This window comes from Peromyscus eremicus, chromosome 19 (genome assembly GCF_949786415.1).
Source record: "Peromyscus eremicus chromosome 19, PerEre_H2_v1, whole genome shotgun sequence".
In the NCBI taxonomy this organism is placed as follows: Eukaryota; Metazoa; Chordata; class Mammalia; order Rodentia; family Cricetidae; genus Peromyscus; species Peromyscus eremicus.
This window is the reverse complement of record NC_081435.1, coordinates 50,790,080-50,813,073: the sequence shown is the minus strand read 5'-3', so window position 1 is coordinate 50,813,073 and position 22,994 is coordinate 50,790,080. Positions and strand designations below refer to the sequence as shown.

The 22,994-nt window shown below is 41.5% G+C and overlaps 1 protein-coding gene across 2 annotated transcripts in view; it reads left to right on the top strand.

The window, feature by feature from the left end:
- Positions 1-22,994, top strand: part of Piezo2 (piezo type mechanosensitive ion channel component 2) — a 368,019-nt gene that overhangs the window by 300,833 nt on the left and 44,192 nt on the right. Inside the window, exons 28-36 of one of the 2 annotated variants that reach the window (XM_059246283.1) lie at positions 1,962-2,205; positions 5,051-5,147; positions 6,138-6,297; positions 9,920-10,009; positions 11,715-11,836; positions 12,918-12,989; positions 17,034-17,140; positions 18,738-18,836; positions 22,293-22,407. In XM_059246283.1, the coding sequence (XP_059102266.1) occupies positions 1,962-2,205; positions 5,051-5,147; positions 6,138-6,297; positions 9,920-10,009; positions 11,715-11,836; positions 12,918-12,989; positions 17,034-17,140; positions 18,738-18,836; positions 22,293-22,407 (1,106 nt within the window). The remainder of the gene's footprint in view (positions 1-1,961; positions 2,206-5,050; positions 5,148-6,137; positions 6,298-9,919; positions 10,010-11,714; positions 11,837-12,917; positions 12,990-17,033; positions 17,141-18,737; positions 18,837-22,292; positions 22,408-22,994) is intronic. The other variant, XM_059246284.1, reaches the window with a different exon arrangement.

Genomic DNA, 22,994 nt, shown 5'->3' with positions numbered 1-22,994 from the left:
TGAGCCCTGTGTGGGCTCCCTTTACAGCTGTCTGTCTGCCCCCTCCACACTCCTTCCCAGTCAGGTGACACTCAGCCTTGCCTTCCTTAGCTTCTCCTTGGGAGCTTTGACATAAGCCCAGCTCAGTCTCCTGTGGTGCATTCTTTCTGGATCTTGGGTTTTCCAGACTTAGTTTCATCCAGAGGCCTGTCTGGTGTCAGGCTCCCCAGCTGACCGACCTCATCCTGGAAAGCCTTGTAGACTCACCCCAGCCATGGTGTAGTAACCTAACGGCACTGTGGGATCTGGCTAGGCCTGGCCCTCCAGCCTCTGGGGCTCATGGGTTAGTGTCTGCCCTCTCCCATTGCTGGGAAGATGTGGGCAGAGGCAAACAAGCTGCACGGAGAGTACACAGGGCCCCTGTACAGAGCATCCCAACTTCCGACTCCAGAAAGCAGTGACATGCAATCACCGACTCCCTGGCACTGTCATTTTAAGAACCTGTCTTGTCTGCTTTTCTAAAGTGCAAGCATAAAGGGGCAAAGGCCCTTCTAACTGAGTTTCGTTTTCATTTTTGTTCACATTTCCCACTTGCATAGTCCTGAGTCTATACAGTACATACATAACTAGCTTCCATTAACTAGTCGTTTTGGGTGCCAGACTCCATTCCAAATGCTTTACTAATATTGAGCAGTACCAAAGAGTGACATGTCCAGCCACCTCTGGAGGGGCACAAACGGTCACATTCTACCATATCTGTAAGAAACTAGCAGGTTTGCTCATCTCAAGCATGGCTCTCCTGCTTTCTTTAGAAAATTAAAGAAGGATTATAATTATAATTGCAGAAAAAATATAATAATTGTTTCTGTTTTACTCTTAAAAGCAATAAATTAAGACACATCTTGTTTCCTAGTATTTCTGGCAAGGCCAAGGACAGAGCATACTTTATGGAGATTGTTTATTAACCTCCTGCAGAATTGCAGCCTATTAAACAAAGAGCAAATCCAGAATTTCTTCTCTGAGCTTTTTCCTAAAACCCAAAAGGAAAAGCTTCCAGAGCAAGCCCTCAGAGGAGCTGTGGTCAGGTAGGGGTGAGCACTGGCCAGCCGCTGTACCACCTCCTGCCTGCAGAATGACCGGGCTCTGGGAGCTCCCACAGCTACTGATTATTGTAGAAAAATTTGGGCCCCATAATCCAGTCTCACTTTTCATCACTAAAGCCACTGCGGATGGACAGAGCCCCAAAGAGCCCTGCATCGACCCAGCGACATCCAGAAAGAGAACATGAGAATTGTTCTTCCATCTATGAGGAAGGATTGTTTTTCACTTCTAGTGAAATCTTTGTATGTAGCATGTATCTTTTGCAATGTAATAATATAAATTTCTACTTCCTTGAAAGTAACCCATTGCTAACTTTTCAGCTAGGCAGGAGGCACCTATATCTTGGAATGTTCTTTTGCCATATAATTATTCATGCTTCCCATAGAAAGACAAAGCAAATTTTGAATATTCAGGTTGTAGGTAGAAAATGTTCTTTTTGCAGGGAAGGGAGCTTTCGAGACAGGGTTTCTCTGTTTTAACAGTCCTGGCTGTCCTGGAACTTGCTATGTAGACCAGGCTGGCCTCAAACTCACAGATATTAACCTGCCTCTACCTCTTGAGTACTGGAATTAAAGGCATGCACTACCACTATCACCCAGCCTGGGAAATGTTCTTATTTTGTGAGAAATTAGCCACAAATGAGATGATGATAAGCATACTTATACATGGTGTTTTCTCAACTTACCTGTTTGTCTAATACTGTTTATGTAGGGGTTTCCTATGTGGCCGGCAGTGGTATGCACAGACCTCAACACACATTTTTGCAAAATGCTTTGGTGGATAGTCCAATGTTGAATATGAGGTTTCCTCCTCTTAAGGAGGAGTTCTTGATTTTCTTTACATCACAATTACCTTTGTATTGCTTGGGGTGTGTTTTCCAGATCTTACTTGGACATGTCCAAAGTGATCATCTTCAGCTACCTCTTCTGGTTCGTCCTCACCATCATCTTCATCACAGGAACAACCAGAATCAGCATATTTTGCATGGGTTACTTGGTGGCCTGTTTCTATTTCCTGCTTTTTGGGGGTGATTTGCTGCTGAAACCCATCAAGAGCATCCTACGCTACTGGGACTGGCTGATTGCATACAACGTGTTTGTGATTACCATGAAAAATATACTGTCGGTAAGTGGCTCCCGCTACATAACACACTTGTGGTTTCAGTGTAAGAGTAAACAGTCCACTCAGTGTTTCTCTAAAAGCCTTGGCCTCTCACGTGACTCTTAAAAAGGCCAGGCAAGACACTGCCAGTTCAGATATTTGTGCCGGCTTGGCACTCCTGGTTTTGCCATGTTACACAGAATCTTTTCCATTCCTTTCTCCCATTTCAGTGTCACACAATGGAAGGTGATGTACTCAATAAATAAAATATAAAATGGTTTACTATTTAAAATCCCATCCTTCCCTAGGAACAGGCTTCCATCTCTCCTAGTGTTACTATGAAGTAGCCCTTTTTATGACTGAGTTGGGGTCACTAGATGTCTTATCATGTTCATTAAAAAGGAACTCTCTTGCCTAGAAATAATTGTGCAATGTGAGATGCATTGAGATGTTCCCTGTCACATGAGAAATAAGGTAGAAAGGGCATTTAGATGAAGAAATATTTTATGTGCCCCAAAGATGTGAGAGAAAATTCAGCATTAGGTTATTTCTGAGTGTAGACATCCAAATGAGAACGTGGTGGAAACCATGTGGGGCGGATGAATGGTGTATACTGCTTGCTGAGGTCAGGTGTAACTTATACTCTAATGTTACAGATAATTCATACCACACAGAGAGAACGCCAACATTGCACCCATTATTTAGGCTACCACTTGAGTCATTTAGCGCTGTAGGGAATTTAACCAACAACTTTAACAAGCTGAAGGAATTAGTGCCTCTCCACTAGGCTGTAGCTAATGAGCCTTGTGCTTGCTTCTCCTGGCTGTGATTGGTCATGCACTAGTGGGACAGTGCTATAATGGTCCCTGCTTCTTCTCTTCCTACCTTCTAATGAAGGAACTCACAAGGCATTCACATGTCCAACTACTGGGTAGTTTCTTTTAACAGATTTTTTTCATGTGAGTCAATATGTTTAGAGGTCTAGGAAAGTGTGTATAGCCATAAATAGCTGAATTATTTATTTTTTGCACAGTCTATTGAAGGATTAGTTTTCTTATTGACAATAAACTGACTTTATTTTAGCATTTTAGCTTCCTAACATAAATTTCATGGGGTGTGATGTTGGGAATAGTGGCATGGGTATGAGACAGGACAGCAGCATGCTGGCTCACTCTGAAGGTGATCTCATGGGGAGAACTCTTAATTGGCTGATCCTGGAAAATGCATGGCTACAAAGTCTTCTTTACCCGTATAGCCATCCACACCTGTATCCATCCATCCACACCCATCTGTTCAGCTTAGAACATTTACCCATCCATCTGTCCGTCCATCCATCCATCTACCCACCCATCATCGATCAATCAGTTTATCCATCCATATCTGTATCCATCCATCCAACCATCCATCCATCCATCCATCCATCCATCCATCCATCCATCCATCCATTCATCTGTCCACCAATTTATTCATTCTACAAATGTACATTGTAGACTAGATCTTTGCTAAGCAGTTTTACATTTTAAAGATCCAGATATCAGCAGGACTCAGATGTTACCCTTGAGGTAACGTTCTGAATGATCATTTTCAATAAAGGAAAATAGCCTTTATTATAAATAACAATGCAATCATTGGAAACAATGGTTACAATGTTGAGGGGGTGAACAGAAAATGGTTGTCTACTATCTTTCTTAGAAAACTTAGGAAGAACTTTCAGGAGGCAAAAAAACCAAAACAAACAAATAGATTGAAAGTTTCTAGAGACTAAGCAGAGGTCAGTTTCTGCTCAGACAAAAAGAAGACAAAAAAATTTCTGGCATGGGATTAGAGCTTAGGTTGAAATATTGCTTGTCAGGGCTGTAGACCCCAAGCTGAATAACTGCTGTTTGGGGAATGATGCTCTTTGAGTATCCTGGGCCATGTGCACAGCTTCCCCAATAGCATTTATGTGCTGACCTGCAGTGGTTACTGTTTATTTACACTTCCTAGCTTAGAGTTGGAACTCAGCATAAGAAATTTCTTACTATGAAAGGACGACATGCCAATCAACAGAAAAGACTTCTTCATTCAGAGGATTGATCAGACAAGTTTCAAAGCACATAGACTTCTCTTGATTTCTCTTAAGGATTTTTTCAGAACTTCTGTGAACTCCAAGACCTTCAGATGCTCAGCTGCCCTGTATTGCACAGTGTTTGTGTAGAGCCCATCCTCCTATGTGTTTTACATCTTCTCTAGATAACTTATAAATATATACTACAAGTACCTGATACACAAATGATTGCCCTACTACACTGTTTAGGGGATAATAACAGTGAAAAGTGTGTATAGATTTGATACAGGTCCTCCCCCACACCAAATATCCTCTCTCCATGGTTGTTTAAATCCTAGGATGTTGGATGGACCTGTGAGGGTGAGGGCCATATATTATCTGTACTGGCCTTAAGAACTCTACTCTTCTTCAGCTTATATCTGGAGTGACCTTCTGGGGATCAGTATATGTTTGAGTCATGTGACCTCTGAGAAAATAATTCTACCCAAATCAAAGCCCTTGTCTTAGTGCATACCCAAAGGTCATGTCCTACAGTACTCCAGTTTTCTTTGTAAAGAGCAGTCCTTCCAAGTGCAGAAGCATCACACTGGAGACCCTTCCTATTCCCACAGAGAGGAATTCCCCCTGAACTCCCATTGCTCTCTGTGCAGCTAATACTTCCTATATGCATTAGATGTGGAGACTGGTGTTTTAGACACCACAGGCCCCTTATGGAATCATTGGCATTGGTTCTAGTGAATTCTTGCGCGTTGGGGTTGTTAGACATCAGATCTCTTTTCTGGATTCAGAGCTTGAGGTTTGCCTTCCTCCTTTCATTTTCAGATAGGAGCCTGTGGATACATCAGTGCACTAGTGAGAAACAGCTGCTGGTTGATCCAAGCGTTCAGCCTGGCCTGCACGGTGAAAGGCTATAAAATGCGTAAGTATGAGAGGACCCTTTGGGAGAAGAAATGTGGAAAAGGAAGAGCAGCTATGTTGTTCTGACTTAAAACTTAAAGGGAAACACACATACAAAAAAAAATGAGATAAAGGTAGGAGTCAATGCCACCCTGAGATGGAGACTATGAAGCTATATACTGTTTGATGCATTACTTATCACAGAAGGTGCTTCCCAACACCCGGCCACAGTGGTGCAGTACAGGTGCCTCCACACACTTTTTCCAATGGGATTCAAAACAATTCCAGCCACCTTCTCAGGGCCGCAGTTGCTCCATTTAGAATGGTCAGTCCTCAGGGTACCTCAGACTTCCAGACCTTCTCTCTTCAAGATGCTGGGGTTTGGGCAGCTTCCGGTTCAGAAAACCAACTGGGAAGAGTCCTGGGCTATCTGGGATGATTTTCCCCACAGAGACAATGGGAAATGCTATTTCTGCCATCTGCCTCTAGCTCAGAATCACAAGTCTTATCACCTATTTGCTTCCATGACACTCAAAAGGCTACTTAAATTCAATGCACTCATTGGCTGTGGTTTCTAATTCAGGCTGTACTTAGCAGAGGATTGAGCTATTATCTGGAAATTGCTACTTAGTATAAATGTGCTGCCACACCCTGTTAGTAGACTAGCCTGTGTTCATGGTCCAGCCAGTTGACCCTGCATAGGACTTTTCTATATTAGAGCATTTCATCTACCATTGAGCCATTGTTTCTCCATAGTCCTTTTGGGGAGTCCTTGAAGAAAGAATATTCAGGGTTTCCCTGTGCCTCACAGTTTCAGCAGCTCACTGGGGCCCCTTCATGCTGTTACCAGACAGGAGGCATCAAGTTTTGCTTGTGGAAGGGCTCAGCTCATAAATAAGTCAGCCCCTTGGAATTCCCCTCTTGTGCCTGCGGGATTTCCCAAGCCTGGCTCTGTAGACTTTATAAAACAGTGATGCAAACAGGTATTATTTCTCCTGCTTTGATGCCACAGCTGACAATGACTCCAATTGCAAGCTGCCCAGTGGGGAGGCAGGGATCATCTGGGACAGCATCTGCTTTGCCTTCCTCCTACTTCAGAGAAGAGTCTTCATGAGTTATTATTTCCTGCATGTCGTGGCTGACATCAAAGCTTCCCAGATCCTGGCATCCAGGTGGGTCGGACTGCTTTCACCAACAACTCGCCTGTAATAATGCTCAATATTTTCTGACGCTGCTCAGAGAACCCACAAGAAATTTTAAAGTCCCTTTTAGAAAAATCATTTCCCCAAAGCCCCTGACACCCATCCTTTTGCATCTGAGATAGAGTTTTAACAAGAGACTCTGTGACCATGACTTACACAATGGGCAAATGGTCTGAGTAGATGTATCAGAAGAGAAAACATACAAGTGGGGATTGGGATGTAACTGAGTGGTAGAGCACACTTGACCTTCCACATCGAAGAAAGGGGAGGGGAGGGTGCAAAGAAAGAACATACACCAATGTCCTAAAAGTATCTCAACTAGCACTTCATATCACAGTTCATCAACAAAGTGCAAAGGAGAATACTACAGTTTGGCATCATTCCACTCCTATGAGAATGCCCACAACTGAAAAACCAAAAACTCAGTACAAGTGAGGACGTGGTAAGAAGGAACCCTTATACACTTATTAGTGAGGCTGTACATTAATATAGCCGTTCTGAGAGCAATATAGTAATTCCCCCAGAAAGCTCAGATGCTGACCATGGGACCTAGCACCTCTCTCTTCCTCTACTCCACCCTGCCTTACTCTTCCTTCCTTTGAGTTTCTTCCACACCTCACCTGATTTTCTTCTCTGAACCACTTCACATCGCCACATTTTTCTCCTTGGACTCCATCCTTCCTTTCCATCCTTCCTTCAGTTTTTGTCCTTCTCTTTAGATTTAGAAAATCCTATGATGAGTACTGGCCACTGACAGGCATCTCACTGCGTGGAGGGGGCAGTGGATAAGTATGCATGCATTTGTCTGAAGAAGCAAGCCTTGCTCAGATAGCATAGGATCCATCATGCTCACTATCTGGGAGCATTAGGTTAATTTCCCATAGGAAATTACCAACTTCTTGAACTTGAGGTTCATACATGCACACATAGGTAACTATGACACCAATTTCTCTAGATTTCATCTCTTCTCCCTGTCAGGAAGTTCATTTATATGAGTGTGATCCCAGGCTTTGTCACCTAAGTTAGAGCCACATAGAGAAAGGACACAGTAGGGACCTACCTTAAATTCAAGGAGCCTTGTAGAATGTTCTACTCTCATTATATAGATGAACAGTAACTTTGTTTAATTTAAATATTAATCCTGTAATTTATGAGTATAATTACTATTTACTGCCCAGGACATCATTTTCAGGAATGGCAGAGTGGGATAGAATTGTCTTAGACTTTGGGGGCTGCCATGTCAAAACCATGGTATGGCAGAGACTGCACATACCATAAATGCATCCCTCACCATTTTGGCAGCTGAAAGACAAGGGTTGAGATGCCATTAGATTGCATCTATTGAGAACCTGTAGCCATTCCACTGTGTAGAAAGGACAAGAGCCTTCCTGGGCCTTATCTAAGGCATTCATCCCATTCATAACTTAGTCATCTTGCAAGGCCCTACATCCCAATGCTTGACTTGGGCATAAGGATTTCAACATGATACAGATATTCAGACAATAGTGAGTAGGATGTAGGAAGCATCAGGAGGCCATGAGAGCCAAGGGTGTGTTAGCAATTTCATGGCATGAGTTGGGCTGCCTTCCATTCCAAGAAGCAATCTAAAGAATGAGCAGAAGGGTTAGGAAATGAAAGAATGGTAGGGAAACAGCCCCAATGACATTACTGTAGAAGGTTTCTATTTGACCCTGCCTGGGCAGCAGTGACTGGGTGTACAGAGGAAAACATGGGGTGAGCCTGGCACCTTTGTCATTTCTCAGCTTGGCAGAGCTGTAGTGCGTTTGTCAGTTTGCAGTCAGAATACCTGCAGCTGGAGAGATGCCCAGTGAGTTAAGTGTTTGCTGCACAAGCATCAGGACCTGAGTCCAGATCCACAGCATCCATCTAAAAATGCCAGCGTGGCATTGTGCACCTGTATCCCTGGCCCTGGAGGTTGGAGACAGGCAGACCTCCAGCCATTGCTGCCCATCCAATCTAGCCAAAATGACAGGTTTCACATTAGTGAGAGATCCTGTCTCAATGAAAAAATAAATGTGAAGGGTCTAGAGAAATGAGGGCCTAATAATTAAGAGCTTATACTGCTCTTACAGAGGACCCAAGTTCAATTCCCAGTACTCATGTCAATTGACTCACAACTGCCTATAAATTTAGAGGGATCTGGCACCTCTGGCTCTCCATAGACAACTGTATTCACAGGCATACATAAAAGCCACATATAATTACATTCAAATCAATACTTTAAAGAAATAATGTGGAAGCATGATTGGGGAAAATATCTTAATATCAATATCAACCTTTGGCCTCCACATGCACACACATGGGCAAATGCATCTGCACAAATATATGCATGCAGCACACACATGCAGAGAGAGAGAGAGAGGAGAGAAGGGGAGGGAGGGAACACTTTTAGCAACAGAAATGTGAAAAATGCATAAATTCCTCAGGCTTCAGGCAAGGCAAGAAATCAAGGAAGGAACCTCAATGCTGCAGAACAATCCTTTTCTACACTATGAATATGTATTACTCTTATTGGTTAATAAAAAGTTGACAGGCCAATAGCTGGGCAGGAAGTTAGCCAGGAAAGCCAAACTGAGAATGATGGGAAGAGGGAGGGCAGAGTTGGGGAGTAAAGAGAGACACTAGCCAGCTGCTGAACAAGAGAGATGTGTAAAAAAATGAGGTAACAAGTCATGAGTCATTTGGCAAAGCATAGATAGAAATATGGGGTAATGTAAGTGTAAGAGTTAGCTAGTAACAAGCCTGAGCTATTGGCTGAGCATTTATCATTCACATTCAGCTTCTGACTCGGTTATTTGGGACTAGGCAATCTGGACAGGAAATGTCGGTTTATACCCCAAGCACAAGGCATGCCATTGGCAAGAGGCCTGTGTTCTTCTCTGTCATGCAAAATAATGATGATGATGATGATGATGACGATGATGACAACGATGATGACAGTGGAAAGGATATGTGTGAGAAGATGAGCAACTTCTTGCATTATGACTAATAGCCCTCTAGGACTGTGGTTCTCAACCTGTGGGTCATGACCCCTTGGGGTTTGAACAACTTTTTCACAGGGGTCGCCTAAGACTATCTTGCACATTAGATATTTACATTACAATTCATAACAGTGATAAATTTATACTTAAGAAGTAGTAACAAAAATAATTTTATGGCCGGGGGCCACCATAACGTGAGGAACTGTGCTAAAGGACCGCAGCATCAGGAAGGCTGAGAACCACTGCCCTAGGAGTCTAGAAGCTTGAAGCTAGCTCCTTTACTAGAAATGAAAGTCACTTGATAAATGTGTGACGCATAGCTGAAGTCACTTAGTGTTTGAAAAACAAGCCATTTTCTTTCCACTGGCCTCCCAGAGTGGCAGACAACCCACTTACTCCCAAGGGGCTATTCCTTCCTTGTTTAATCACTCATGAGGGGCATCCAGAAAGAGTGGGTGACTTCAGCCAGGAAAACTCTGTCATCCCCAGAAAAGGGATGCCATGACCTCTGATCTGTAATTATCATTTTCAGGAAAAGGTGAATAGCTGCCTGAATACTGATTTATTCTGTGTTCCCAATTTTATTTTAGAGGGGCGGAACTTTTCCAGGCTACCATTGTGAAAGCTGTAAAGGCAAGAATTGAGGAAGAGAAAAAGTCCATGGATCAGCTAAAGAGACAGTAAGGACTTTCTTTACTCTGGATCTCTTCCTTCATCCCAGTTTGTACAGTATAGTCAACTGAGTCTTCACTCTTGGGAATTTCAGATTCCTGAAGTGCATCCTTTTTCACAATGAGAGGGATTTCTAAGGCCTGGTACATGCCTGTATTTTGAGTGTTGATTACTCCATCAGGTCAGGCACTAACACTGCATACTGATGATGAAAGCAGTTTAACAGGATGGTAGCTCCAGGATGTGGGAAGGGCACCATCTTGAAAAGGAGCAGGGAGCCGCCACAAATTCAGTTGTTTTGTGCGGAGTCCCGAGCTGGACATTTAAGTTCTCTGAAGCTCCATTTGGTATCATTCGGTTAGGGCACAGAGTTGTCCCTCCCAAGCTTTTAGAAGGATTAATAAACTAGTGAAAGAAGCTTGTCTCGGAGCCAAGTACTCGGAGTAGGTTCACTGCATTTCTGGATCCAAGAAAGAAATATGGAGTCAGCTTCAGAAGCATCCTTTAAAACAGTACAGCACATGCTCAGGAGGATGGATGGGCTCTGACATTCAGGGTCCATAGTCACTAGAAGCAGCACTGGCATGTCTAGCACCTCCCAATTTAATTCAACGCTTTTCCTACCACACCATCCAGATGGGACAGGGACAGGCACATAGGATGCGGGAGATTTGAGAATTCAATTGCAAAGAATTTTCTTGGAATGAAATTTCTAACAGTGGAACTTCTAAGGACTGGCACACATCTACATTTTGAGTATTAGTGGCTAGAATATAATAGCCATAGAATTCAAATCCGAGACACCTTTGTGGAAAGTGGAAGCCCTGTCCCACCCTTCCAGGAAAGTCCCCTAAATTTGGAAGAGCAGCTTCATTCCATCATGATCTCAGTTCTTAATTTCCTTCCCTTAAAGGGTATTTCCATGTGTGAATTAGATTATTCCATGGCATGAAGTATTTGCACAAAGACCTAAGGTGTACATGCAAATTGCAGTGCACATGGTGTGTTGCAACAGTTGTTATTCTTCCTAGCTCAGACACAGGGAAGAACAAATGCAGGGCCACAATTGGAATGGGCTCTCACTTCCCGTAAGTGAGACCTGGCACTTCCTATTTGGTTAAGAACGCAAAGCTGGTTCAGGAGAGATGGCTAAATAGTTAAGAGTACTGGCTGATCTTCCAGAGGACCTAGGATAGATTCCCAGCACCCATCTATACTCCAGCTCCAAGGAATCCAATACCTTTTTCTGGCCTCTGCAGCCACCAGGCATGTACATGGTGCACATACATGCATGCATGGAGACAAAAACACTCATTCACATAAAATAAACAAAATACAAAAAATGATGTAAAGCCTTTGGTTATAATATGCTATGATCAGACTAGCTATGATACAAAATAAGAACAGATATCAAGGACTTCATGCTAAACCTTAGCATAATGACTATTGATCGTATTACTAACTTCAGTATCTATGAACCACAGAACACTATGGACTCGTGCTTGCGTGCGTGCGTGCGTGCGTGCGTGCTTGTGTGCGTGTATGATGTTTTTTGCTAATAAGCAATGGTCTCATAATCCTTAAGTACTTGAAAGTAAGCTGACCACTCTGCTCATGGATTCAGATATTTGGGTAACAACTTGAGTCCACAGTGCTGACCACGGCATAACTGTGCATGCGCTCTTATTATCACTAACGCTGCCATGTTTCTAGGATGGACCGCATCAAAGCCCGGCAGCAAAAGTACAAAAAGGGTAAGGAGAGGATGCTGAGCTTGACCCAGGAGTCAGGGGAAGGTCAGGACATCCAGAAACTCTCAGAAGAAGATGACGAAAGTATGTCGCGTTTTCCTCCATTTGAGTGCTTTGCTGTCTGTTAAGAGCATGCTATTGGTAGAGCTGTAAAACACCATTCATTTTCATCCTGTTAGGAGTCTCACAGTGCTCACTCTCCCATTGTGAATGGATATGTTTGTTCCCTTAGTGCATATTTAGTGAATGAACGATTTTGCAAGCATCTACTCTTCAACGTGATACGAACAATGAACCCAGCCTGGTTTAGTTCACAGACATGTTCCTGAAAAAAAATTGACATGGTTTTTGCTTAATTTCTCCCTTTAGGGGAGAAGTTTTTAGATATGCTGCCTTTGGTTACTGTAAATTTAATATGAAAATTAAATATGCATGCATGTCACTTGTACATATTCATAGTTCAAATTTCAGCTGTTACTCATTCCAATGAAATTTACTGTGAAACATACAACTTATTATATTTCATTATAGATTTATCAAATTATGGCTCTAATAGTCTTATTGTAGGAGCCTGCATGCTTTCTTACTTAAGGGAATAGAAAAATAATGCATGGTCTCTTTCCAGTTCCTAGAATCTCTTCATTAGCAATAACTATCTTCCAATCATGTACTAAACTAATCAAATGGAAAAGTCCTATTCCTTGCTCTTGGTACATTTAAATGACTTATTTACCACTAAGTGGTTCTTTAAAATGAGCAATGATTCTTTCATGCTAATTTACTGAAAAAATTTCAGTGTAAGATACATTTTTGACAAAGAATACTTCCTTTTAAATATTTCTTTACATATACTCTCAGATCCTAGGAAGAAAGAGAGCATGTAACGTACTGTTAAGAACATTGCATGTTTACCATTGCAGTGGACTGTTAGTACTTGAGTACTTTTATGTGAGCATGTAACATACTGTTAAGAACATTTCGTGTTTACCATTGCAGTGGACTATTGGTATATGCATACTTTTATAGTTAGTAGACTTCCTTTTCCTGACCTCTGATGTGTTTTTTGCAATTTATCTAGATTTGGCAATTGAGTTTTTAAAACGTGGTTTTCAAATCTTGTGTGCTCACTTCCTGAGAATTAATATCTGGACATATTTCATTTTAGGAGAAGCAGACAAACAGAAAGCCAAGGGCAAAAAAAAGCAGTGGTGGCGGCCTTGGGTTGATCATGCTTCCAGTAGGTTCTCTTGATCCTCTTCCAATCTCATCGATTCTAACCCTTATATCCTTGACCAGAATTCAGGCTCCCCATGACCTGTGTGCCCCATGCATGGTTTGACCCTTGTGACTTGATAGGGGGTCAGAATGTAAGATCACTGCAGTGCTAATGAGTCTCTAGGCCCCTATGTAACAGAGAAATTAGCATGTTGGCTCAGGAAAGCCAAAGTTGTGGTGTAGAGAGTATTATTACCTCAGCAAGCCAAGAACAGAGTCGCTATCTAAATCTGCAGCCCAGAGTTCTGCTCCTATCCACTATGTGGTTTAAAGCCCTTAAGGATGAATTTGTCCCCTCCCAGGACTCCGAAGGCTGGTTGCTCTGTCCTGTGTCGGTGACCCTTTTTGTAAGGCACTTGGCATGGCTATCAACAAGTCTCTCTCCATGTCTTCCCAGAGCTTTGATTTCATTTGCATTTAAGAGTTTTTAGAAGCGTGTTTATTAATATAAAGATGAGGGTTAACCTAAAATACATTTGCTTTGTACTTTAACCCCTCCCCACCTCAAAATGTCTCTGCAACAATCAATACTCCAAACACCCAGGCCCGGAATGCAGAACAGCCTCAGATGTGGCCAACTAACAGCAAAAAACAACCAGGAAAACAGAGTCTACTAGACACATAAACTACAATGCATTTCCCTCCTAATGATAAAAGTGGATGTGTAGTTACAGATACCACTGGCTATATTTGTTATGCTTAGTTTTGTTTTGTTTTTTTTTTAAAGGTCGATATTGGCCAATGGCTTTATAATAGAATGACCCACTGTAATCTAGTCCTTAAATGTGGTAGAAGAGTGAATGATTATTATTTTTTAAATAACGTGTAGTATCTTCAACCTTTTTTGTCTCACACTGTACATCCAGAACTACAACTCGTCTGATCAAAGAAAATCACGCATGGCTGAGAACAACCCTGCTAGTCAGAAACCTTTAGAAAACTAAGGAAATCCCAGTTTCCAGCCAGAATTAGGAGTGTCACAGTGACCTGCAATTGGCCTCTCTCTCTCCAGAAGTCATTTTCTAAATGGCATAAAGTTTGAAATTTGCTTAATATCTTTTAATTTAATTAGATTTCATCCTTAATATTAAATTTCAACAGTGTAGTTAAAAATAAGAGAAGGAGTTACAAAGAATTTCATTTTCTTTTCTGCTCAAGTTCAAAGACAAAGGTTCAAGTTGAAATCCAGTGTGACTCTTCTGTGGTTCACTGGCACATTAGTGGATAGCACTGAATGCCTATTCTATCAAGTCACAAGTAAACTATGCCTACTTTTCTGTTTTTAAAGGGCCTTTGCTGGTTTAGAGTGACCTATCCATTTCAGAAATCACATCATATTGAATGTCCTTCAGCAGAGTAAATTCCCACTACAGTCACTGTGGTTGTTTCTCCCTTTTGGCATCTAAATCATTTCAAAAGAACTGGATATGGTCGTTGATAATCACTATACACGTTGATAATAACTTAATTCCCTCTGATGGTTAATGGCCTTAGATTTTTCTGATTCATTTCACCCTCATTATATCAGATTCTTCTGGTATTCAACTCCATGTGCCTTGTTACAACATGTTACAGTGCAATAATGCAGGGCTGTCTGTAACACATGGCTTGGACTCATGTTCTGACTGTGGTACTAAGTTTCTACTGTATAATGTATTTCCTTTTCCAAGTTTGAAAGGAACAAAAGGGAAAGAGTGTGTCCTTGACTGTTTTTATTCTTTGATGCTCCAGAACTTATCTTTAGATCTGGAAGAATGTTATTAGGAGCCCTTGTTCTGATCTGTTAAATGACTGGGCTGGGTTTTCAAATAGTTTCTGAGATGCTGAGTTTGAGTGCAGTTTCGGTGTCTATTGATGATGATCATTGTTGATACCATTGATCAGCAGCAAAGATGTCAATGTAAGCTGTGGTGACAGATTTGCTAGTTCCAAACCTATGCATGCACACAGGACTGCATTATTGCTATTCAATGATACCTTCCTTCCCACAGTAGTGTGTCTCTGTATCAGTTCCATGTGACCGTAGTCAGGACCTAACCTTGCTTTGTTGATAAATAGCTGAAGAGCCATGTGTCTGTGGACACGAGTGGTGAGATTCTAAAAGTTAGTTTCAAACTGAGTAATTTATCAGTGACACCAGCGTCTGTGATTTGTGTCTGGACACAGTCTGAAGGCAGCATCTCCATCTGCACTAATGTACGTGGAAGAACGATTTAAATTATCATTAGCAGCATGCACTAAAGCAAGCAATCTTTCTAGCTTTGCTTCAACAATGTTTTATGAACTAAAAGACTTGAAAAAATTTTTTCAGTTTTCAAATGTACCAGTTGCACTTGTTCACATAATAAACTGGTGATATTATTAATGATAAAATCAATGCTTAAGATGAAAAAAATTAATTGGGCTCAACCATATGAATAAAAGTGATAGAAGGTATGATTGAATACAACTTCAGCTATCGTTAATCTTAGTGCCTATAATGAGGGTAAAATGCTCCATCTTATAATGCCCTGTGTTTATCCCAAATGACCATGTGATGTAGAATCCACAAAACTTCCCTGCAAAATCTCTCAGCTTAAGTGAAGGCATTACTTTAATGGTCTTCCCCACTGTCAAATGTAATGCTGTAACTTTGGTTTGTTCTTGCTTATTATTACCTTATGTTGTATTGCACTGATTCCCTCAGGCCTGGACCCAATACTCTGGGCCTGGTTTTTTTTCTTCAAAACATGAGTAACAAATCATAGTGCTTCTGTTCAAGGATATAAGGCCCAATTTGTTCACTCCGCATCATCTCGAATGAAGGCTCAGAGTCATCTGATACTGTAGACAAAATTGTTCAAGTTTTGACCTAGTTAGTGACATTCATGCAACTGGTTTTAAGCAAGCCAAGGTTTCCTATTACCCTGTGGGGTGTAAGTCCAAATCATAACTTAAGACATCACATTATCTCACCACCCCTGAGATGCCTCTGCAGTTCAAATACAATTAGAAAACATGAGTATGGTTTCCCACAATGATGGTACAGTTCTTGTAGCATCAGAAGTGAGTCTCTTTTTCTCTATTAAATTTAAAAGTTTTCAAACACACGAAGATTCAATTTCCTAAATGTCTCTAAGTCTCTAGACATCTCTGATTCCTCTGTTCCTATTCCTGACACAGACAGTATGTTCTTGCAGGGCAAGTATTAGATGAGGCAGAAGCAGGCCATACTGTTTGTGCTTGGTTCCTGATGGTCATTATAGTTCTCCTTGGGTTTCCTTCTGCTCCCAGGGAACGGCTTGTTGACCAGAAGCACGACAGAGCCAAACCCTATGGACCAAGGCTGCTGTTCCTCAGTCAGTTCCATAGCTATATGTAGAAGCAGTCAGAATAGATGTTGTTGTTTTGTTTTTGTTTTGATGTTACCTACCCTTTTCCTCCTTGTGGCACTGTTCGTTGTTGTTGTTGTTGATTTTATTTTGTTTGTCTTTAACTCTTTCAAATGTCTTGTCTTACGTTGCCTCGTGTGTCGCGTGTGGAGAAACCAGGTCTGCATAGTATAAAGTGAAATGGAGGCTGGTGGCCCTGATCTCCATCCTGTGTCACCCCCGGTGGGTTTGTCTGTGACAGACCATGCCAAATCTTCCACTTCACTTTGGCCTTTGTCTTAGTGATCAAAACTGATGAATTGTGAAGCAAGAGTTTCCCAGTGTTTTGGCATCTCCACAACAAATGGATTCAGCCTTATAAAACAGTGAAGACAGGATAAATTGCTAGGTCAACCCCATAATGGCCAATCTCATGAATGGCACAGACAAGGCCTCATGCTCTGTAGACCCAGCCATGCCAGTACCATATAGCACTAGATAAAAATTGATTCTTTTCGTCTGTTTTCTCCTGCTAACATCTCTGGCGGTGGTCCTCTTGAGGACCATCTGTGTCTTTAGGGGGGACATTTCATGAATACACCCCCGGGTTTCTCATGTCTCTTTCAAGAAGTAAGCAAGTATTTTGTTTTGCTTAGTGGTCAGGAGTGGAGACTATTATTTATTTGAAACGGATAGTGAAGAGGAGGAAGAAGAGGAACTTAAGAAGGAAGATGAAGAACCTCCGCGGAAGTCAGCATTCCAGGTAACTAGAGGGATGTGGACAGTGATGCCCTTTGCTAGTTAGAAACACTTTGGTTGTTTTGTGGTTTTTTTTTTAATTGACAACTCTTGCTTGCAGGCCTAAGTGACCTCCTCTGTAGTCCTGTGGTACGGTGCTCAGAGTCTTCTGATGGACATCTGAAATTGTCTATTTATAGTTAAACTATGGCACTGCTCCCTCTTAGGAACATTGTAACTACCACATCATGTGAACAGGGTGCGGGTCAGGGCTTCATCCCTGACGTCAAAGCATTTTTGATGCCCTAAACAAAAAAATTTTCTCTTGCAAGTAGACAGCTCCCTCAGCATTGCTTCGGATTGCTTGACCGTTGGGCCCACAGCTCCCTGTGTGAAAGAATTGATTGTGTAAATAAAGCACATGCTCTTCTTGGAAATGAACGCTGAAATGTTGCATTGGATTTTGAAAATCAGCTTCATTTGTATTGCTAATGATACCAGAATCTATTTAAATAATAACTGTAATCATCCATCCCAGTTCTGCTCTTTTTCAGCTGAGTTTTCTCTGTTCAAGGACCTGCTGTCCCAACCCCAGCTCTGACCTACCAGCCAACACAGTGTTAGTGGGGGCAGGGTGCAATCTATCCTTCCTGAAGATGAGCCCGTGTCAGAGCCCAGGGCATGAACTCTTTGTACATGCTTATCTTACCTCTGGACCACAGGCTGGAACGGTTATATCCTATTTGTCATAGTACAGAGCATATAGAAAGGTTTCCACAAAACTTCATGATTGCCCATGATAAGGCCATGCACTGCTTCTTAGACAGGCCCTCAAAAATGGACAAGCTCAGGTCTTCTGTGGGAGCCCATTTTCAGGTTCCTCGTGGCTTTACCCAGCAGGTCTGCATAGAGAGGATGATTAGGACCACAGGCCTGAGTGCAGGTGTCTGAGATGGTCTGCACTTGGCTGTGCTGGGGGGTGGTCTTTTGTTCCACCCCTTGGCATCTCTATAAATACCCTGGGGCAGAGACAGTCGGGGCCTGTTGGAAAAGGTTCCAGACCCTCTCGAGGCTATTCTGTATTTTCTATGTTTATCTCCACAATCTAATTCCTTCTATCTAATATTTCCTGCTGCTCGCACTCAAGAAAACTCTGGGGAACTGCGGGGTTGGTGGGTAAACACCCCACAGTCTTCCTGATAGCATTGAAGAACCAAGTGATTTGTGGGGTTTCTTGGGTGGGGTGCTGCCTTCCTGCATCCATTGCTCCTCTGTGTGCTTGGGAACATGTTTGTGTGCATGACGGGGTACTTGTCCATACTAATGACTCAACAGCCTTACTTCTTATTTTTAGCTAATGAATTTTATGCTAACTACCACTCATCATACAACAAAGAAGAGGACGTGGAGCATCCTTACTGTGTTATGAACTGCGTGCTGTGACTAAATGTGCTCTTTTTCCTAACTTACAAGCCCAGCGCATTTTATTCTAGCTTCAGTGACTGGCATGCTTTAACCTCAATGTTGATTATAGAGATGAGCTCATGCGACATCATATATTAAATTGTTAACTTTTGGGGTTTTTTTTCTACTAATTATTCTTGCTTTGTCCTTCTTTGTAGAGAGCTATTGGGAAGTTTGCCTCAGCCATTTTAGCCTTGCCAAAGTCTGTCATTAAACTTCCCAAAACTATTCTTCAGTATTTAATCAGAGCTGCAAAGGTATTTTATGCTTTACTGATGTGTAGTGTGTGACTCTTTGCTCCATAGAATTTTAGTAAAACATCCCTATATCTACATTTTCTCTATTCTATGAATCATACAACAGAAGTATCATATGGATGTAAAATATTAAGTTTTCCAAAAAAGAGTTCTTAGGAACCAGACTTCTTATCATTTTACTACTTTTAAAAGTAGACACCAAAGAATATAAAAAATAGAAAGAGAAAATGCAGATATATGTGTACTTTCTCTCATAGTTTTCTGTGAGTTACATCTCATTTTAAACGGGTGACATCTGGTTGCATGCATCAGTTTATAATGAGTAAAACATATATAATAATTTTTTCTCAGAAAGCTGGTAAGAAATTCCAAATAAATCTGTAAAAGACTCCTCTGGTTCTGCCCCCTTTTTCAGCTTCTTGTTACTCTCCAGCTTCCTAATTTGGATCCAGTTGTCTAATTTCTGCATCCAACATATCTCCTTTCCCAGCTGCTCACTCCCAGAGCACAACAGTGCTTCTCCATAAAATTTAACAATGTACTAGTTCATTCGTCTAATACGTAGTGGATGTCAGTCAACTGCCTAGACCATACTCACTTCATTATTAGAAGCCACAGAGAAGAAATTATCCTTCTTGTATTTTGTAGCATGCTTTTCCTTCCAAACTCAAGCAGGAGTGAGCTCTAAAACTCTTGGGTCATTATGATATATGATGGTCCTTGAGTTCAAGCAAACAGTTGGGATAGTGACAGAGACCAGTGTACCTTGCCTTTGTCCTGTGGTCTCATTTTCATGCTTATTCTGGTTCCACTGGTCATACAGGACCTGAAATTCAGAGTGTCTGTGAAGCTCCCAGGTGAGGCCATATTGCTGGTCTACCTAGAGCCACAGAGCCCAACCCTCCAACTGCCTTTCATTCTAAATTCCAGAAGGCTGACTGTAATTAATAGTCACTGTTGCTGTTTCTGCAAGGGACTTTATCGTTTCGTCTCTATGAATATATGTGAGTTTCTCAACTCATAATTTTTAAATTATTGAAGTGAAAGATTGCAATTTTTCCACCCCTTTTGTTACTTAAAGCTAAATATGATTAAATGATGATAAGGGTGTAAAGGAACTTCTGGGTCCCAGTCTAGTTAGAGGACAAATTATAAAATGGTGTCAATTCGAGCTAAGGATTTCCACTCCAATGAAACACTCTCTGTTTAAAAGAACATATATATATATATATATATATATATATATATATATATATATATATATATATATATATATATCTTGATGACCTTTTGGTAAAAGTGAATCTCATTCCCCTAATAATAAAGATAAACTTTAAGGTAAAGTCAGAGGCATATACTCATGCAGTGACTATTAACTGAACCTTCAGACTTTTTGTGTATACTTCCAAGCACTTTCTCCTTCTGGCTGATGCAGTTACAGCCTGGCTCCCTAGACAAGCCACCAAGTGGGTGAAAGAGCTGCGATGTCATAATTTGAGAGGACAGCAAAAATCTTCTTCTATTCTTGACTCAGTAAGGATCAGAACCCTTTTCTGAAATAGCAGAAGGCAAAACTGGCCTTCAGTTAAGTGTTTGAAACCTTAAAGTTCTTATCTTTCAAAATGGCAATCTTAAGAAAACTTTGCCTGAGAATAAGGACTCAACGACTCATGGTGGGTTGCTCCCTCTTGCTTCCTGTCCTTGCATGACCAGAATGTTCCACAAGAAGACACTGATGGGTTTCATCCCTGGGGACCAACACAGAGTTAGTAGTTCCCCTCACAGTGCCAGACGATCGATGGTCCCTTCCTTGCCCTTCTTAAAGTTTGCTCCTCCTGTCCTTCCCAGCCCTCCTCTCTCCCTCCCAGCTGTTTGCTTTCTCTTCAGAACAAAGGATGTCCTGCAGTCGTGTACCTGCTACACTCACAAATTATTACCTTTTAATTTATGTTTGGGATTCTTTGTTATTATAAAACGATAGTAGTATGGCACTTTTCTTGAAGGAAATGTCATCCTACGCTGTTCTTAAACCTGGAGACTTATTTATTAGTTCGATTTCTTTTGAAACAAACTATGTTGTGCAAATTTGCCTTTTAATGTCCTAAACCTGAGAGTAAGTGGCTAGACTTCCAAACTGACATGTTCAGTAAAGATCCACCAGTCCTTGCTTTGATGCTTTTGAGCATCAGTTCATCTTCTAATTTCATAAAGAACATTTTAACATAACATGGGATGCCTACCTCCTGGATTTGTTATCCAGAAATAATACCAGTTTTATATTTACATGTATTGCCCATACATTTCAGATTTCTATCACTGAGGAAAAAGGACATGTTATTTTTTGGACCCTGTGCCCTGACATTTCCATAAAGAGTTGAATCTTTACTTTATAGTTACATGACAATACCAATCTGTTTATGGTGTGTTCTCCAAATTTTTTCTGAAATATAAAATGATCTAGGATGAAATGACAATATATGGGCTTACAACTACCCTTTATGTGCACGTATCTTAATCGTAACAATGGAAAACCCAGCTTCCCTGAGACCCGGGTGTTGCATGTGAAGCATGCCTGCTTAGCTTTATGATTTCTAGAGGGCTGATTTTATGTCTTGGTTTTGTTGTCTCTGCATGCTTCTGGGGATGGGGAGGGTGGGTTGTTGCCAACTGCTCCTTCTTGGTTATTGGTTATAAAATGTTGGTGTGACTGTCTTCAGCTCTTGAATGCAACTGACAAAGGGCAACCCAAGGCACCAGTTTCCCTCCCTGCTTTCCCGGAAGAGCTCACTCCCACACTGACATGATTCTCCTTTTAACATACTCATCCATCTGCAGAGCCTCTTTTTCTAGTTACTCGTAACTGCTGTTAGGAGAGAATTGAAGATGCAAAACTTAATCACTGCCCCCAAGCAAATAAGAGTATTAAAGATGGCATTTTCCTCTTGACTAAAAAGTTTGTGGTAGGACAAACTCCTCTAATGCTACTTATCAAGACCTCCCGGCTTCGGCTTGTTGCATACAAAGCCAAAATTCCGTAACAGAGGATCACAAATGGTGGTGGTGCTTCAGAGAAGTGACGGTTTGTTTTTACCCAAGTTTGTGTCATGAATGATCATCTTTGACACCAAGGGAAGAATGTTCCCACTTATTGTAGCAAATGAAGAGCAATAAGATGGCTGTGGTGGTGCATGCCTTTAATCCCTACACTTAGGAGGCAGAAGCAGACAGAGCTACAAAGCAAGTTCTAGGCCAGCCAGGGTAACATAATGAGACCCTGTCTCAAACAAGCAAGAAGAAAGAATCTAGACCAGCAGAAGTTAGCTTAGCATAAGAAGCAGGGAAAGAGACCCTTATAAGAGAAAAAAAAAAATCTTACATCAAAGAAGCTTGGCTTTGGTCCATTTCATTTTAAGTTACTTTTAAAAGTCAGAAAATAATCGGACTTCCTTCTTCCAGTTCGTCTATCAGGCCTGGATTACTGATCCTAAAACAGCACTCCGACAGAGGAGGAAAGAGAAAAAAAAGTTGGCAAGAGAAGAGCAGAAAGGAAGACGCAAAGGATCTGGGGAAGGTGAGGTGCTGGGCAGGAAGCAGCCCCAGCCTCTGCACCATAGATGGAGTGTTGCAGGGGACACTGGATGCCAAGAGTTGGGACTTTCAATCCAATGAGTTGAACATTTCTAAGAGATTCTGTTCCCAAAGCATGATAGAATACTCTTTTAAGTAGTTTTCTATTCAGTGATAAAGACAATGGCCAAAACCAACTTGTGGCAGAAAGGACTTATTTTACATTGCAGCTTGTGGGGAAGGTAGGGAAGCCTGGGCATGAACTTGGAGAACGAAGTAGGAGGTAGGAGCTGCAGAGACCATGAAGGAATACTGCTTATTAGCTTGCTCCACCTGCCAAGGGGTGGCATCACCCCACAGTGATCTGGGCCCTCCTACATCAATTATCACTAGAGAAAATGTACAGCAGGCTTGATCCCAGGCCAGCCTGGTGGAGACGCTTTCTCAGTTAATGTTCTCTTTTCCAAAATGACTCTAGCTTGTGTCAAATTGGCATAAAATTAGTCTGTACAAATACTACTCAGTAGTTTCCTGACATATTATTTAAGTGAAAAACAACATTTTTCAAAATAGCAGGCACTTATTGAAACC